The 16915-nt window shown below is 44.0% G+C and overlaps 1 protein-coding gene across 3 annotated transcripts in view; it reads right to left on the bottom strand.

The window, feature by feature from the left end:
* Nucleotides 1-12544: 12544 nt before the first annotated feature.
* LOC135506251 (heme transporter FLVCR2-like) overlaps nucleotides 12545-16915 on the bottom strand; it is a 67159-nt gene continuing 62788 nt past the window's right edge. The window contains exons 10-11 of one of the 3 annotated variants that reach the window (XR_010450359.1): nucleotides 16135-16282; nucleotides 12545-14335 (exon numbers count right to left, since the gene is read on the bottom strand). Coding sequence is in view for 2 of the 3 variants with exons in the window: in XM_064925773.1 (XP_064781845.1) it covers nucleotides 16190-16282 (93 nt within the window). In the remaining variant the exon portion in view is untranslated. Of the gene's footprint in view, nucleotides 16283-16915 lie in introns of all 3 variants that reach the window. The other 2 variants (XM_064925773.1, XM_064925774.1) reach the window with 2 other exon arrangements.

Raw genomic sequence — 16915 nt, 5'->3', positions numbered from 1 at the left:
GGGGATATTTTATATATGAATGCTTCCGCTCAGTGTTTGAGATTAATTGACACTCTTTACCATGGCACTTTGAGATATATTTTAACCTGCAAAACCCTTACGCACCACTGCACTTTGTATACCAGGGTTGGCTGGCCTTCTCAAGTCACTCGAAGGCTCAGTCACTGGTATACTTTTATTTACAAAGCCATTTTGGGTTTACTACCTTTTTATTTGGGCATTTTTATTGTTCAGAAATGTGGTGGGTTCTCTCTTCGTTCGCTGGACTTTATCCTGCTCACGGTTCCAAATGTCCCAACTGAATTTGGTAAAAGGGCTTTTATGTGCTCTGCACCATCGTCTTGGAACACCTTACAAAATACTTTTAAACTGGAAGAACTTGTCCCGATTGGTGTTTTTAAATCATGAATGAAGGATATTGAGACTGATTCCCTGACCTGTCAATATTTTTAATTATCTGTTTTATGATTTTGTTATACTCTTGTGAATTCTATGGTTTTTACTAGATTAGTTGTAGTTTTTCATGTTGTCTGTCTGTAATTTTTTTGTAATGACATGGTGCTGCCTATCTTGGCCAGGACGCTCTTCAAAGGGAGATTTTAATCTGAATGAGCCCTTCCTGGTTAAATTAAGGTTAAGTAAAACCGGCATGTGGTAAGCTTCGCCACAACGCTGGAACAAGTTCTGCCCCAACTGCAGTAGCCAATCAAGCAGCAACTTACAGGAGAGAAGAACACTTACAGCCACAAGTTGGAGTTTGTGTTTCAACCCAATGACTCTCAATCTCAACACACGAGACGACTGGTTTGGCCTTAAACCCACAATCTGGGATGTTTCATTTGAGAGTGGCCACATTTCTCCAGCCCGATCTCAGTTTAGTTGTCGGTGGCTGTGGAGAAATATAACCACACTTGAATGAAATATCCCAGATTGTGCCTTTAAAGCCACCCATCTCGTCTCGTGTGTTGAGCGTTTTCCCTTCAAACGTTCACGAGACATCTTGGTGTCATTACACCCACAGCTTGGTTGAGAGACAGGGACAGTCAGATACCACGTGGCTTCTTAACACTGTCATAACGGAAAGCACACCACACGAGAAGCAGCGTCTGGCAGTTGGAAGTGGTACATTATCCACTATACAGTGCACTAGTTTTACCAAGAGCCCTATGGACAAAGGTTAAAGTAGTGCACTAGTTTTACTAACAGCCCTATGGACCCTGGTTAAAGTAGTGCACTAGTTTTACTAACAGCCCTATGGACCCTGGTTAAAGTAGTGCACTAGTTTTACTAACAGCCCTATGGACCCTGGTTAAAGTAGTGCACTAGTTTTACCAAGAGCCCTATAGACCCTGGTTAAAGAAGTGCACTAGTTATACTAACAGCCCTATGGACCCTGGTTAAAGTAGTGCACTAGTTTTACCAAGAGCCCTATGGACAAAGGTTAAAGTAGTGCACTAGTTTTACTAAGAGCCCTATGGACCCTGGTTAAAGTAGTGCACTAGTTTTACCAAAAGCCCTATGGACAAAGGTTAAAGTAGTGCACTAGTTTTACTAACAGCCCTATGGACCCTGGTTAAAGTAGTGCACTAGTTTTACCAAGAGCCCTATAGACCCTGGTTAAAGAAGTGCACTAGTTATACTAACAGCCCTATGGACCCTGGTTAAAGTAGTGCACTAGTTTTACCAAGAGCCCTATGGACCCTGGTTAAAGTAGTGCACTAGTTTTACCAAGAGCCCTATAGACCCTGGTCAAAGTAGTGCACTAGTTTTACCAAGAGCCCTATGGACAAAGGTTAAAGTAGTGCACTAGTTTTACCAAGAGCCCTATGGACAAAGGTTAAAGTAGTGCACTAGTTTTACTAACAGTCCTATAGACCCTGGTTAAAGTAGTGCACTAGTATTACTAACAGCCCTATGGACCCTGGTCAAAGTAGTGCACTAGTTTTACTAACAGCCCTATAGACCCTGGTTAAAGTAGTGCACTAGTTTTACTAACAGCCCTATGGACCCTGGTCAAAGTAGTGCACTAGTTTTACTAACAGCCCTATGGACCCTGGTTAAAGTAGTGCACTAGTTTTACTAACAGCCCTTTGGACCCTGGTTATAGTAGTGCACTAGTTTTACTAACAGCCCTATAGACCGTGGTTAAAGTAGTGCACTAGTTTTACTAACAGCCCTATGGACCCTGGTTAAAGTAGTGCACTAGTTTTACTAACAGCCCTATAGACCCTGGTTAAAGTAGTGCACTAGTTTTACTAACAGCCCTATGGACCCTGGTTGAATTAGTGCACTAGTTTTACTAACAGCCCTATGGACCCTGGTTAAAGTAGTGCACTAGTTTTACTAACAGCCCTATGGACCCTGGTTAAAGTAGTGCACTAGTTTTACTACCAGCCCTATGGACCCTGGTTAAAGTAGTGCACTAGTTTTACCAACAGCCCTATGGACCCTGGTTAAAGTAGTGCACTAGTTTTACTAACAGCCCTATAGACCCTGGTTGAAGTAGTGCACTAGTTTTACTAACAGCCCTATGGACCCTGGTTAAAGTAGTGCACTAGTTTTACTAACAGCCCTATGGACCCTGGTTAAAGTAGTGCACTAGTTTTACTAACAGCCCTATAGACCCTGGTTAAAGTAGTGCACTAGTTTTACTAACAGCCCTATGGACCCTGGTTAAAGTAGTGCACTAGTTTTACTAACAGCCCTATGGACCCTGGTTAAAGTAGTGCACTAGTTTTACTAACAGCCCTATGGACACTGGTTGAAGTAGTGCACTAGTTTTACTAACAGCCCTATGGACCCTGGTTAAAGTAGTGCACTAGTTTTACTAACAGCCCTATAGACCCTGGTTAAAGTAGTGCACTAGTTTTACTAACAGCCCTATGGACCCTGGTTAAAGTAGTGCACTAGTTTTACTAACAGCCCTATGGACCCTGGTTAAAGTAGTGCACTAGTTTTACTAACAGCCCTATGGACCCTGGTTGAAGTAGTGCACTAGTTTTACTAACAGCCCTATGGACCCTGGTTAAAGTAGTGCACTAGTTTTACTAACAGCCCTATAGACCGTGGTTAAAGTAGTGCACTAGTTTTACTACCAGCCCTATAGACCGTGGTTAAAGTAGTGCACTAGTTTTACTACCAGCCCTATAGACCCTGGTTAAAGTAGTGCACTAGTTTTACTACCAGCCCTATAGACCCTGGTTGAAGTAGTGCACTAGTTTTACTAACAGCCCTATGGACCCTGGTTAAAGTAGTGCACTAGTTTTACTAACAGCCCTATAGACCCTGGTTAAAGTAGTGCACTAGTTTTACTACCAGCCCTATAGACCCTGGTGAAGTAGTGCACTAGTTTTACTAACAGCCCTATAGACAATGTTAAAGTAGTGCACTAGTTTTACTAACAGCCCTATGGACCCTGGTTAAAGTAGTGCACTAGTTTTACTAACAGCCCTATGGACCCTGGTTAAAGTAGTGCACTAGTTTTACTAACAGCCCTATGAACCCTGGTTAAAGTAGTGCACTAGTTTTACTAACAGCCCTATGGACCCTGGTTAAAGTAGTGCACTAGTTTTACTAACAGCCCTATGGACCCTGGTTAAAGTAGTGCACTAGTTTTACTAACAGCCCTATGGACCCTGGTTAAAGTAGTGCACTAGTTTTACCAAGAGCCCTATAGACCCTGGTTAAAGTAGTGCACTAGTTTTACTAACAGCCCTATAGACCCTGGTTAAAGTAGTGCACTAGTTTTACTAACAGCCCTATAGACCCTGGTTAAAGTAGTGCACTAGTTTTACTAACAGCCCTATAGACCCTGGTTAAAGTAGTGCACTAGTTTTACTAACAGCCCTATGGACCCTGGTTAAAGTAGTGCACTAGTTTTACTAACAGCCCTATGGACCCTGGTTAAAGTAGTGCACTAGTTTTACTAACAGCCCTATGAACCCTGGTTAAAGTAGTGCACTAGTTTTACTAACAGCCCTATGGACCCTGGTTAAAGTAGTGCACTAGTTTTACTAACAGCCCTATGGACCCTGGTTAACGTAGTGCACTAGTTTTACTAACAGCCCTATGGACCCTGGTTAAAGTAGTGCACTAGTTTTACCAAGAGCCCTATAGACCCTGGTTAAAGTAGTGCACTAGTTTTACTAACAGCCCTATAGACCCTGGTCAACGTAGTGCACTAGTTTTACTAACAGCCCTATAGACCCTGGTGAAGTAGTGCACTAGTTTTACTAACAGCCCTATAGACCCTGGTTAAAGTAGTGCACTAGTTTTACTAACAGCCCTATGGACCCTGGTTAAAGTAGTGCACTAGTTTTACTAACAGCCCTATGGACCCTGGTTAAAGTAGTGCACTAGTTTTACTAACAGCCCTATGAACCCTGGTTAAAGTAGTGCACTAGTTTTACTAACAGCCCTATGGACCCTGGTTAAAGTAGTGCACTAGTTTTACTAACAGCCCTATGGACCCTGGTTAACGTAGTGCACTAGTTTTACTAACAGCCCTATGGACCCTGGTTAAAGTAGTGCACTAGTTTTACCAAGAGCCCTATAGACCCTGGTTAAAGTAGTGCACTAGTTTTACTAACAGCCCTATAGACCCTGGTCAACGTAGTGCACTAGTTTTACTAACAGCCCTATAGACCCTGGTTAAAGTAGTGCACTAGTTTTACTAACAGCCCTATAGACCCTGGTCAACGTAGTGCACTAGTTTTACTAACAGCCCTATAGACCCTGGTTAAAGTAGTGCACTAGTTTTACTAACAGCCCTATAGACCCTGGTCAACTTAGTGCACTAGTTTTACTAACAGCCCTATGGACCCTGGTTAAAGTAGTGCACTAGTTTTACTAACAGCCCTATAGACCCTGGTTAACGTAGTGCACTAGTTTTACTAACAGCCCTATGGACCCTGGTTAAAGTAGTGCACTAGTTTTACTAACAGCCCTATGGACCATGGTCAAAGTAGTGCACTAGTTTTACTAACAGCCCTATGGACCCTGGTTAAAGTAGTGCACTAATTTTACTAACAGCCCTATAGACCCTGGTTAAAGTAGTGCACTAGTTTTACTAACAGCCCTATAGACCCTGGTTAAAGTAGTGCACTAGTTTTACTAACAGCTCTTTGGACCCTGGTCAAAGTAGTGCACTAGTTTTACTAACAGCCCTATGGACCCTGGTTAAAGTAGTGCACTAGTTTTACTAACAGCCCTATAGACCCTGGTCAACGTAGTGCACTAGTTTTACTAACAGCCCTATGGACCCTGGTTAAAGTAGTGCACTAGTTTTACTAACAGCCCTATAGACCCTGGTTAAAGTAGTGCACTAGTTTTACTAACAGCCCTATGGACCCTGGTTAAAGTAGTGCACTAGTTTTACTAACAGCCCTATGGACCCTGGTTAAAGTAGTGCACTAGTTTTACAAACAGTCCTATGGACCCTGGTTAAAGTAGTGCACTAGTTTTACTAACAGCCCTATAGACCCTGGTTAAAGTAGTGCACTAGTTTTACTAACAGCCCTATGGACCCTGGTTAAAGTAGTGCACTAGTTTTACTAACAGTCCTATGGACCCTGGTTAAAGTAGTGCACTAGTTTTACTAACAGCCCTATAGACCCTGGTTAAAGTAGTGCACTAGTTTTACTAACAGTCCTATGGACCCTGGTTAAAGTAGTGCACTAGTTTTACTAACAGCCCTATAGACCCTGGTCAACGTAGTGCACTAGTTTTACTAACAGCCCTATGGACCCTGGTTAAAGTAGTGCACTAGTTTTACTAACAGCACTATGGACCCTGGTTAAAGTAGTGCACTAGTTTTACTAACAGCCCTATAGACCCTGGTTAAAGTAGTGCACTAGTTATACTAACAGCCCTATAGACCCTGGTCAACGTAGTGCACTAGTTTTACTAACAGCCCTATTGACCCTGGTTAAAGTAGTGCATTAGTTTTACTAACAGCCCTATGGACCCTGGTTAAAGTAGTGCACTAGTTTTACTAACAGCTCTATGGACCCTGGTTAAAGTAGTGCACTAGTTTTACTAACAGCCCTATGGACCCTGGTTAAAGTAGTGCACTAGTTTTACTAACAGCCCTATGGACCCTGGTTAAAGTAGTGCACTAGTTTTACTAACAGCCCTATGGACCCTGGTTAAAGTAGTGCACTAGTTTTACTAACAGCCCTATAGACCCTGGTTGAAGTAGTGCACTAGTTTTACTAACAGCCCTATGGACCCTGGTTAAAGTAGTGCACTAGTTTTACTAACAGCTCTATGGACCCTGGTTAAAGTAGTGCACTAGTTTTACTAACAGCCCTATGGACCCTGGTTAAAGTAGTGCACTAGTTTTACTAACAGCCCTATGGACCCTGGTTAAAGTAGTGCACTAGTTTTACTAACAGTCCTATGGACCCTGGTTAAAGTAGTGCACTAGTTTTACTAACAGCCCTATAGACCCTGGTCAACGTAGTGCACTAGTTTTACTAACAGCCCTATGGACCCTGGTTAAAGTAGTGCACTAGTTTTACTAACAGCACTATGGACCCTGGTTAAAGTAGTGCACTAGTTTTACTAACAGCCCTATAGACCCTGGTTAAAGTAGTGCACTAGTTATACTAACAGCCCTATAGACCCTGGTCAACGTAGTGCACTAGTTTTACTAACAGCCCTATGGACCCTGGTTAAAGTAGTGCATTAGTTTTACTAACAGCCCTATGGACCCTGGTTAAAGTAGTGCACTAGTTTTACTAACAGCTCTATGGACCCTGGTTAAAGTAGTGCACTAGTTTTACTAACAGCCCTATGGACCCTGGTTAAAGTAGTGCACTAGTTTTACTAACAGCCCTATGGACCCTGGTTAAAGTAGTGCACTAGTTTTACTAACAGCCCTATGGACCCTGGTTAAAGTAGTGCACTAGTTTTACTAACAGCTCTATGGACCCTGGTTAAAGTAGTGCAACATGCAGGGAAAGGGTGGGCAACTCCAGTCCTCGAGTGCCTGACTGGTGTCACAGTTTTACCCCCAGCCTCAGCTGACCCCAATAATCACCTCATCACCTAAATCTTCAGTTACAGAATACAATGTCATTAATCCGCTGTGTTTACTAAGGGATGGAGAAAAGGTGTCACCAACCAGACCCTGGAGGACTGGAGTTGCCCACCCCTGATGTAGAGGGTAGAGTATCACTTGATACACCTTGTGGCTTCAGTTACTTAATGCTGCCATTCTGGAAGACAGACCACATGAAGTAGCCCAACAGATGGAAGCTATAATAGAGTTGGAGGACGGACTAGAAGATGTAAAAGGGGGAGGGGGGGCGGTGCTCTACTTGGTCTTCATCTCACTCTCTCCATCGCTCTCTCTCTGTCTCTCTCCATCTCTCTCTCTCTCCATCTCTCCATCTGTCCCCATCTCTCTCTCTCTCTCTCTCCGTCTGTCCCCATCTCTCTCTACATCTCTCCCCCCCCATCTCTCTCTCTTTTGTATCCTCATGTCTTAACAGTGCAGCGGCACCACCCCCTGGCTCAGAACATTGTCTACATGACCAACATTGTGTTGATGAGATTTTACATTTCTAATCATTAATTAATTAATTAAGGGTGGCGGGTAGCGGTTAAGAGCGCGTTGGGGGCAGTAACCCGAAAGGTTGCTTCTAATCTCCAAAACGACCAGATGGAAAAAACTGCCGATGTGCCTATGAGCAAGGTACCTAGCTCTAAATGCCTCAGGTTCAGACCCTGGCCATGACCCCATTCTCCGAGGATGTCTCAGAACGGGATATGTAACTAAAATACAACTTGTCCATTATGTGTGATTACATGTACACATCCACCTAATGTGTATTATTCTCTCTCTAACTCGCACCGCACCGCTGCCTGAGCAGAGCAAAACAGCTTCTACTGTGTGTGCCGTGTAGTGAGGGCCGTGTAGTGAGGGCCGTGTAGTGAGGGCGGTGCAGTGAGGGCCGTGTAGTGAGGGCCGTGAGGGCGGTGCAGTGAGGGCGGTGCAGTGAGGGCGGTGCAGTGAGGGCGGTGCAGTGAGGGCGGTGCAGTGAGGGCGGTGCAGTGAGGGCGGTGCAGTGAGGGCGGTGCAGTGAGGGCGGTGCAGTGAGGGCGGTGCAGTGAGGGCCGTGTCGTGCGGGCCGTGTCGTGCGGGCCGTGTAGTGCGGGCCGTGTAGTGAGTGCCGTGTAGTGAGTGCCGTGTAGTGAGTGATGTGTAGTGAGTGCCGTGTAGTGAGTGATGTGTAGTGAGTGCCGTGTAGTGAGTGATGTGTAGTGAGTGCCGTGTAGTGAGTGCCGTGTAGTGAGTGATGTGTAGTGAGTGCCGTGCATTGTGTGTACATTACAGTACAGCCCTTAACCAGCACCATCCATGCCACTGTTTGAACAGGCAACACAGAGCTCCATCTGGCTCTGCACCATGCCAGTCCAGGCCCTCCACCACGTGGCTCCTCTCCCAGGGTAAATCCTTTATTTTTGTGTGTGACAGGGGTGCCGATATATGAAAAGAGCAAAAATAGAGATGGAATCAGTCCTGAGGCAGCTGGACTTAACCATCATGCAACACTGCACAAGTCAGATGAGAGCAACGCCATTGAAATCATATGCTGCCAGTTGACATCAACTTCCTCCACATCCATAGCGTCTCTCCCGTCAAGTCACTGCACTGTGGACGACGATGTCAAACGCTCACAACTACCCTCGCCTGACTTACTGCACGATGTCAGTGATGTGGTTTTATCATTGGCCCATGCAGCCTGCAGAAAAAAAAACTAAATATTGGTTCATAGAATTCTTGACAATGTCGCCACCTAGCGTCTATGGAGGTAGGTGCGCTCTGTAAAAGGGCCAGTCTGACAGTGGGCATGCTATGCTAGCAGGATGTGACATCATCTATGAGGTAGTTGCGCTCTGTAAAAGGGCCAGTCTGACAGTGGGCATGCTATGCTAGCAGGATGTGACATCATCTATGAGGTAGTTGTGCTCTGTAAAAGGGCCAGTCTGACAGTGGGCATGCTATGCTAGCAGGATGTGACATCATCTATGAGGTAGTTGTGCTCTGTAAAAGGGCCAGTCTAACAGTGGACATGCTATGCTAGCAGGATGTGACATCATCTATGAGGTAGTTGTGCTCCGTAAAATGGCCAGTCTGACAGTGGACATGCTATGCTAGCAGGATGTGACATCATCTATGAGGTAGTTGTGCTCTGTAAAAGGGCCAGTCTGACAGTGGACATGCTATGCTAGCAGGATGTGACATCATCTATGAGGTAGTTGTGCTCCGTAAAATGGCCAGTCTGACAGTGGACATGCTATGCTAGCAGGATGTGACATCATCTATGAGGTAGTTGTGCTCTGTAAAAGGCCAGTCTGACAGTAGGCATGCTATGCTAGCAGGATGTGACATCATCTATGAGGTAGTTGTGCTCTGTAAAAGGGCCAGTCTGACAGTGGGCATGCTATGCTAGCAGGATGTGACATCATCTATGAGGTAGTTGTGCTCTGTAAAAGGGCCAGTCTGACAGTGGACATGCTATGCTAGCAGGATGTGACATCATCTATGAGGTAGTTGTGCTCTGTAAAAGGGCCAGTCTGACAGAGGGCATGCTATGCTAGCAGGATGTGACATCATCTATGAGGTAGTTGTGCTCTGTAAAAGGGCCAGTCTGACAGTGGGCATGCTATGCTAGCAGGATGTGACATCATCTATGAGGTAGTTGTGCTCTGTGAAAGGGCCAGTCTGACAGTGGGCATGCTATGCTAGCAGGATGTGACATCATCTATGAGGTAGTTGTGCTCTGTAAAAGGGCCAGTCTGACAGTGGGCATGCTATGATAGCAGGATGTGACATCATCTATGAGGTAGTTGTGCTCTGTAAAAGGGCCAGTCTGACAGTGGACATGCTATGCTAGCAGGATGTGACATCATCTATGAGGTAGTTGTGCTCTGTAAAAGGGCCAGTCTGACAGTGGGCATGCTATGCTAGCAGGATGTGACATCATCTATGAGGTAGTTGTGCTCTGGCCAGTCTGACAGTGGACATGCTATGCTAGCAGGATGTGACATCATCTATGAGGTAGTTGTGCTCTGTAAAAAGGCCAGTCTGACAGTAGGCATGCTATGCTAGCAGGATGTGACATCATCTATGAGGTAGTTGTGCTCTGTAAAAGGGCCAGTCTGACAGTGGGCATGCTATGCTAGCAGGATGTGACATCATCTATGAGGTAGTTGTGCTCTGTAAAAGGGCCAGTCTGACAGTGGACATGCTCTGCTAGCAGGATGTGACATCATCTATGAGGTAGTTGTGCTCTGTAAAAGGGCCAGTCTGACAGTGGACATGCTATGCTAGCAGGATGTGACATCATCTATGAGGTAGTTGTGCTCTGTAAAAGGGCCAGTCTGACAGTGGACATGCTCTGCTAGCAGGATGTGACATCATCTATGAGGTAGTTGTGCTCTGTAAAAGGGCCAGTCTGACAGTGGACATGCTATGCTAGCAGGATGTGACATCATCTATGAGGTAGTTGTGCTCTGTAAAAGGGCCAGTCTGACAGTGGACACGCTATGCTAGCAGGATGTGACATCATCTATGAGGTAGTTGTGCTCTGTAAAAGGGCCAGTCTGACAGTGGACATGCTATGCTAGCAGGATGTGACATCATCTATGAGGTAGTTGTGCTCTGTAAAAGGGCCAGTCTGACAGAGGGCATGCTATGCTAGCAGGATGTGACATCATCTATGAGGTAGTTGTGCTCTGTAAAAGGGCCAGTCTGACAGTGGGCATGCTATGCTAGCAGGATGTGACATCATCTATGAGGTAGTTGTGCTCTGTGAAAGGGCCAGTCTGACAGTGGGCATGCTATGCTAGCAGGATGTGACATCATCTATGAGGTAGTTGTGCTCTGTAAAAGGGCCAGTCTGACAGTGGGCATGCTATGATAGCAGGATGTGACATCATCTATGAGGTAGTTGTGCTCTGTAAAAGGGCCAGTCTGACAGTGGACATGCTATGCTAGCAGGATGTGACATCATCTATGAGGTAGTTGTGCTCTGTAAAAGGGCCAGTCTGACAGTGGACATGCTATGCTAGCAGGATGTGACATCATCTATGAGGTAGTTGTGCTCCGTAAAATGGCCAGTCTGACAGTGGACATGCTATGCTAGCAGGATGTGATATCATCTATGAGGTAGTTGTGCTCTGTAAAAAGGCCAGTCTGACAGTAGGCATGCTATGCTAGCAGGATGTGACATCATCTATGAGGTAGTTGTGCTCAATAAAAGGGCCAGTCTGACAGTGGGCATGCTATGCTAGCAGGATGTGACATCATCTATGAGGTAGTTGTGCTCTGTAAAAGGGCCAGTCTGACAGTGGACATGCTATGCTAGCAGGATGTGACATCATCTATGAGGTAGTTGTGCTCTGTAAAAGGGCCAGTCTGACAGTGGACATGCTATGCTAGCAGGATGTGACATCATCTATGAGGTAGTTGTGCTCTGTAAAAGGGCCAGTCTGACAGTGGACATGCTCTGCTAGCAGGATGTGACATCATCTATGAGGTAGTTGTGCTCTGTAAAAGGGCCAGTCTGACAGTGGACATGCTATGCTAGCAGGATGTGACATCATCTATGAGGTAGTTGTGCTCTGTAAAAGGGCCAGTCTGACAGTGGACATGCAATGCTAGCAGGATGTGACATCATCTATGAGGTAGTTGTGCTCCGTAAAATGGCCAGTCTGACAGTGGACATGCTATGCTAGCAGGATGTGACATCATCTATGAGGTAGTTGTGCTCTGTAAAAAGGCCAGTCTGACAGTAGGCATGCTATGCTAGCAGGATGTGACATCATCTATGAGGTAGTTGTGCTCTGTAAAAGGGCCAGTCTGACAGTGGGCATGCTATGCTAGCAGGATGTGACATCATCTATGAGGTAGTTGTGCTCTGTAAAAGGGCCAGTCTGACAGTGGACATGCTATGCTAGCAGGATGTGACATCATCTATGAGGTAGTTGTGCTCTGTAAAAGGGCCAGTCTGACAGTGGACATGCTATGCTAGCAGGATGTGACATCATCTATGAGGTAGTTGTGCTCTGTAAAAGGGCCAGTCTGACAGTGGACATGCTCTGCTAGCAGGATGTGACATCATCTATGAGGTAGTTGTGCTCTGTAAAAGGGCCAGTCTGACAGTGGACATGCTATGCTAGCAGGATGTGACATCATCTATGAGGTAGTTGTGCTCTGTAAAAGGGCCAGTCTGACAGTGGACATGCAATGCTAGCAGGATGTGACATCATCTATGAGGTAGTTGTGCTCTGTAAAAGGGCCAGTCTGACAGTGGACATGCTACGCTAGCAGGATGTGACATCATCTATGAGGTAGTTGTGCTCTGTTAAAGGGCCAGTCTGACAGAGGGCATGCTATGCTAGCAGGATGTGACATCATCTATGAGGTAGTTGTGCTCTGTAAAAGGGCCAGTCTGACAGTGGGCATGCTATGCTAGCAGGATGTGATAATGAGGAAAACAGTTACAGATTCAAACATTGAAAATCGCTCAAATACCTTTAGGAAACCATTCTTTATTTCAACAAACAGACCTGTTTGTTAAATATATGTGACATTTACAGAACAACATGGACTGTTATACACAACTATAAAATCTGTGTTTCTAGAAAAGTGACGGGGGGGTTCACTTTATAGATACAGGTAGTATAAAAGTATCTTACAAAAATACTCTACCCTTTATTAGTCTGACACGATCAGTATTTGTAAAAACATTTATCCAAGATATTTGTGCATTCTTTCAAAGATTAATAACTTGTTTTTTTTTTTTAACGACAAAAGATTAGCAAAATCAACCTCAATGGCTACATATTGAAAACGGATGTCACATGTCTTTGTGGTAGTTTTAGTAAAGCTTCCATGCAACTGAAACCTTAAAAAGGACAAGTTTGCTTTATTTTTTACAACTAAGTCTATTTTCTTACAGTTGTTTTTGAGAAAATTACCCACACTTGCGATTTACTTCCTCGTTGTAAAGGGGCTCTGAAAAAAAAAAAACAACACGCTCCAAAAACGTCCTTTTAGAAATGGAAAACGCGCGCAGTATAGAGCGGCAGGTCTTTCTACACGTGACATTGTGTCCTTCCCGAACTTTATCCGCAAACATTATATTCCATTTCGTGCAACTCCAGCCATTTCCCCCATCCAGCTGTTCCATTCTCTGTATAGTCAGTCTGCTGCTAGAATGAACAAAAAGAAGTGACGCTTCAGTCGCTACAAAATTAAATATAATGTATTTGGATAAAAGTTCAGAATGACACAATTTCATCGGGAACAACATCTAACGATTTCTAAAAGGCCACATTTTGATTTTTTTTAGCACATTTGTTGTTTCCGCCCCCCCCCCCCCAGTGCCCCTGTACTGCACGAGGATTGGGGTTAGTAAAATAAAATAAAAAGTGTCTGGATCCTCAAACTTTAGATTTGGTCTTTAAAAAAAAAAGCTAAATGATACTTTGAGGCACCCCCCCTTTTGCCCTCAGAAACGCCTCAAATTCTTCGCGGCATGGACTCTACAAGGTGTCCAAAGCATTCCACAGGGATGCTGGTCCACGTTGACTCCAATGCTTCCCCCAGTTGTGTCCAGTTGGCTGGATGTCCTTTGGGTGGTGGACCATTCATGATATACATTGGAAACTGTTGAGCTTGGAAAAACCCAGCAGCGTTGCAGTTCTTGACACAAACCGGTACACCTGGCACCTACTACCATACGCTGTTCAAAGGCACATAAATCGTTGGTCTGGCCCTTCACCTTTTGAATGGCACACATACACAGTCCATGTCTCAAATTGTCCCAAGGCTTAGAAATCCTTCTTTAACCCGTCTCCTCCCCTTCATCTGCACTGATTGAGGTGGATTTAACAAGTGACATCAATAAGGGATCATATCTTTCACCTGGTCAGTCCATCATGGAAAGAGCAGGTGTTAATGTTTTATAAACTCAGTGTATACTGTAGAACGACAGTATTATTTGTGCTAATTTTGAACAGTAAACATTTTTGTGGATTAGATATGGCACATCTAGAAATTATACAGAAATAATATTTGTTGTTGCATAAATTTTGGATGTCTTTTTGGACAATGTTAAATGGAAGTGGTTGTAAACACTTCCTGATTGTGCTCCTCCCCTAAACTTCACATTCCACAGGGTGGGAGATGCTGGTGATTTACTGTGTGTGTGTGTGTGTGTGTGTGTGTGTGTCTCCAGCAGATCGTCCGTCTCTAAAACCTGGTTCCTTCGAGGACTGCGGAGGCAGGGAGGTTCCCGTCCTCGGGATCTGAAGGGACCTGTCAATCAAAACAATCTGTCAATCGTTCCAGCTCAAGACGTTCCTGATAAAGGGTTGCAAAGTTCTTTCCCAACATGTCCAGGTTTTCCATAAATCCGGCTCATTTCCTTCTGATTCCAGGAATCTCACAACCAGGATTTATGGAAAATGAACTTTTTTCCCCACTCGAAACTAGAATTTTGCAACTAATATTATTACAAGAGCAAGTAGACCAACTGTTTTAGTATCTGTGGCAACATAACGGAAAAACTAAAATACCAATAAACATAATATGCTACATAAAATACAAGAATGTACACTGGGTGTACAAAACATTAGGAACGCCGGCTCTTTCCATGACATAGACCAGGGGTATTCAACTCACCCTACGAGGTGACGGTTTTCTATCCTACCTCATAATTAATTGCACACACCTGGGGTCTCAGGTCTAAAATCCAGTCCCTGATTAAAAGGGGAACAATGGAATAAGAAAAATGCTATGGAACTGAGTTCCAGAGGTTAGACTGAGGGACATAGACTGACCAGGTGAATCCAGGTGAAAGCTAGGATCCATTGTGTTAAATCCACTTCAAAATCAGTGAAGGGGAGGAGACGGGTTAAAGAAGGATTTTTAAGCCTCGAGACAATTGAGACATGGACTGTCTATGTGTGCCATTCAGAAGGTGAATGGGGAAGACAAAATATTGAAGTGCCTTTGAACGGGGGTATGGTAGTAGGTGCCAGGCACACCGGTTTGAGTGTGTCAAGAAGTACAACTTAAGAACTGCAACTTGACACAACTGTGGGAAGCATTGGAGTCAACATGGGCCAGCATCCCTGTGGAACGCTTTTAACACCTTGTGGAGTCCATGCCCCAAAAACGGAGGCTGTTCTGAGGACAAAAGGGGGTGCAACTCAATATTAGGAAGGTGTTCTTAATGTTTTGTCCACTCAGTGTATTTATAGACCCAACTACACAAACATGAGTTACCACACACATCCTATTATACTACAGAGATACTACATACATCCTATTATACCACAGAGATACTACACGAATCCTATTATACTACAGAGATACTACACGAATCCTATTATACTACAGAGATACTACATACATCCTATTATACTACAGAGATACTACATACATCCTATTATACTACAGAGATACTACATACATCCTATTATACTACAGAGATACTACACAAATCCTATTATACTACAGAGATACTACACGAATCCTATTATACCACAGAGATACTACATGAATCCTATTATACTACAGAGATACTACATACATCCTATTATACTACAGAGATACTACATACATCCTATTATACTACAGAGATACTACATACATCCTATTATACTACAGAGATACTACATGAATCCTATTATACTAAATACAGGTGAAAAGATCAGAAGCTGTGCATTAATCATGGAATCTGGAGTGTGAGGTGGAAAGTGAAGATGGAAAGAAAAGAGGATTGAGATGTGAGGGGTAACATTTTTCCAGAAAGCTTCTTATCACTTCAAATCATGTGAAGCCCATTTTTTTTGTTTTTTTGCCAATTAGAAAAAGACACGTCTTAGTAATAAAAAAAAATCTTCAAGGAAATCTCAACTCCTTTTTGGTCAAAAGTGAAAGAGGTTCAGAGAAAGAGGGAATCCTAACTTCCACTTGTTTATGCACGAATGTCAAAATGTGGAGACTGCATTCTAATCTGATTTAAACTAGGAAGTTAGGATTCACCCCTAAGAGAATAGTGGACAGAGAAGCGTGTGGTGATTGTTGGTTTCGGTTTGCTGTGCCCCTACCTTGGCTCGTCTGAGGTTCGAGCTAAGAGTGTAAGCGTTAGGGAGGGGTTAGTGATCAAGTCTGAGAAGAATCAGAAGGGCTGTCCAGTCTCTTGATTAGAGCCGTGGCCCCGTAGCCCTGCTGCTGTCCAGAGAGAAGTCCGTCCTCCTGGAACAGACAGTCTATTTTTAATTGACCTTTATATTGAGGTCAGGGGGGAGGAAAGTGCTGTGTCGCCGTCGCCGTCTAAAACCAGATTCTCAGGAAAAAGGAAAAGGACATTAATGAATTTACATTTATGAAACGTCCGAGGTTATTTTGGAAAACGGTTTTCCTTGGTTCGAGACTAGAGTCATGAAATGTTCAGATTACGTCGAGAGGATTATTGCTTACTTTCAATACATTGTAACAATTTTTAAAAAGGGGCCAAAATGGGAGTTACAAGGTTTTCTTTCCCCGAGAGTTACGTTATCTTACCTTAGTTTACCAGGTTAAAACACCTCTCTCAGATCTGCCCGTCAACAGACTATGTCCCAAACGGAATGCTAGTCTGAGGGGCAAAGGTCAAGAACGACGCTCTCTTCAACCTCTCAAATCAGCCACAATGTCTTGTCAATCGCCTCTGGTTAACACTGCTCTCTCTCATGTTTAACAGTCTCAAATATATCTGTCTATTGATACAATCTCTTTCTTGCTTTCTCTGACCTCCTGTCTTTTGTTTTCTCCTTTTTTAAATTTTTTTATCTCACAGCAACGTTACCAGTAGTGAGACAAGCATGTGATCATTAGGATTCAACATTC

Source organism: Oncorhynchus masou, chromosome 19 (assembly GCF_036934945.1).
Source record: "Oncorhynchus masou masou isolate Uvic2021 chromosome 19, UVic_Omas_1.1, whole genome shotgun sequence".
Taxonomy (NCBI): domain Eukaryota; kingdom Metazoa; phylum Chordata; class Actinopteri; order Salmoniformes; family Salmonidae; genus Oncorhynchus; species Oncorhynchus masou.
This window is presented reverse-complemented; position numbering and strand designations above follow the sequence as displayed.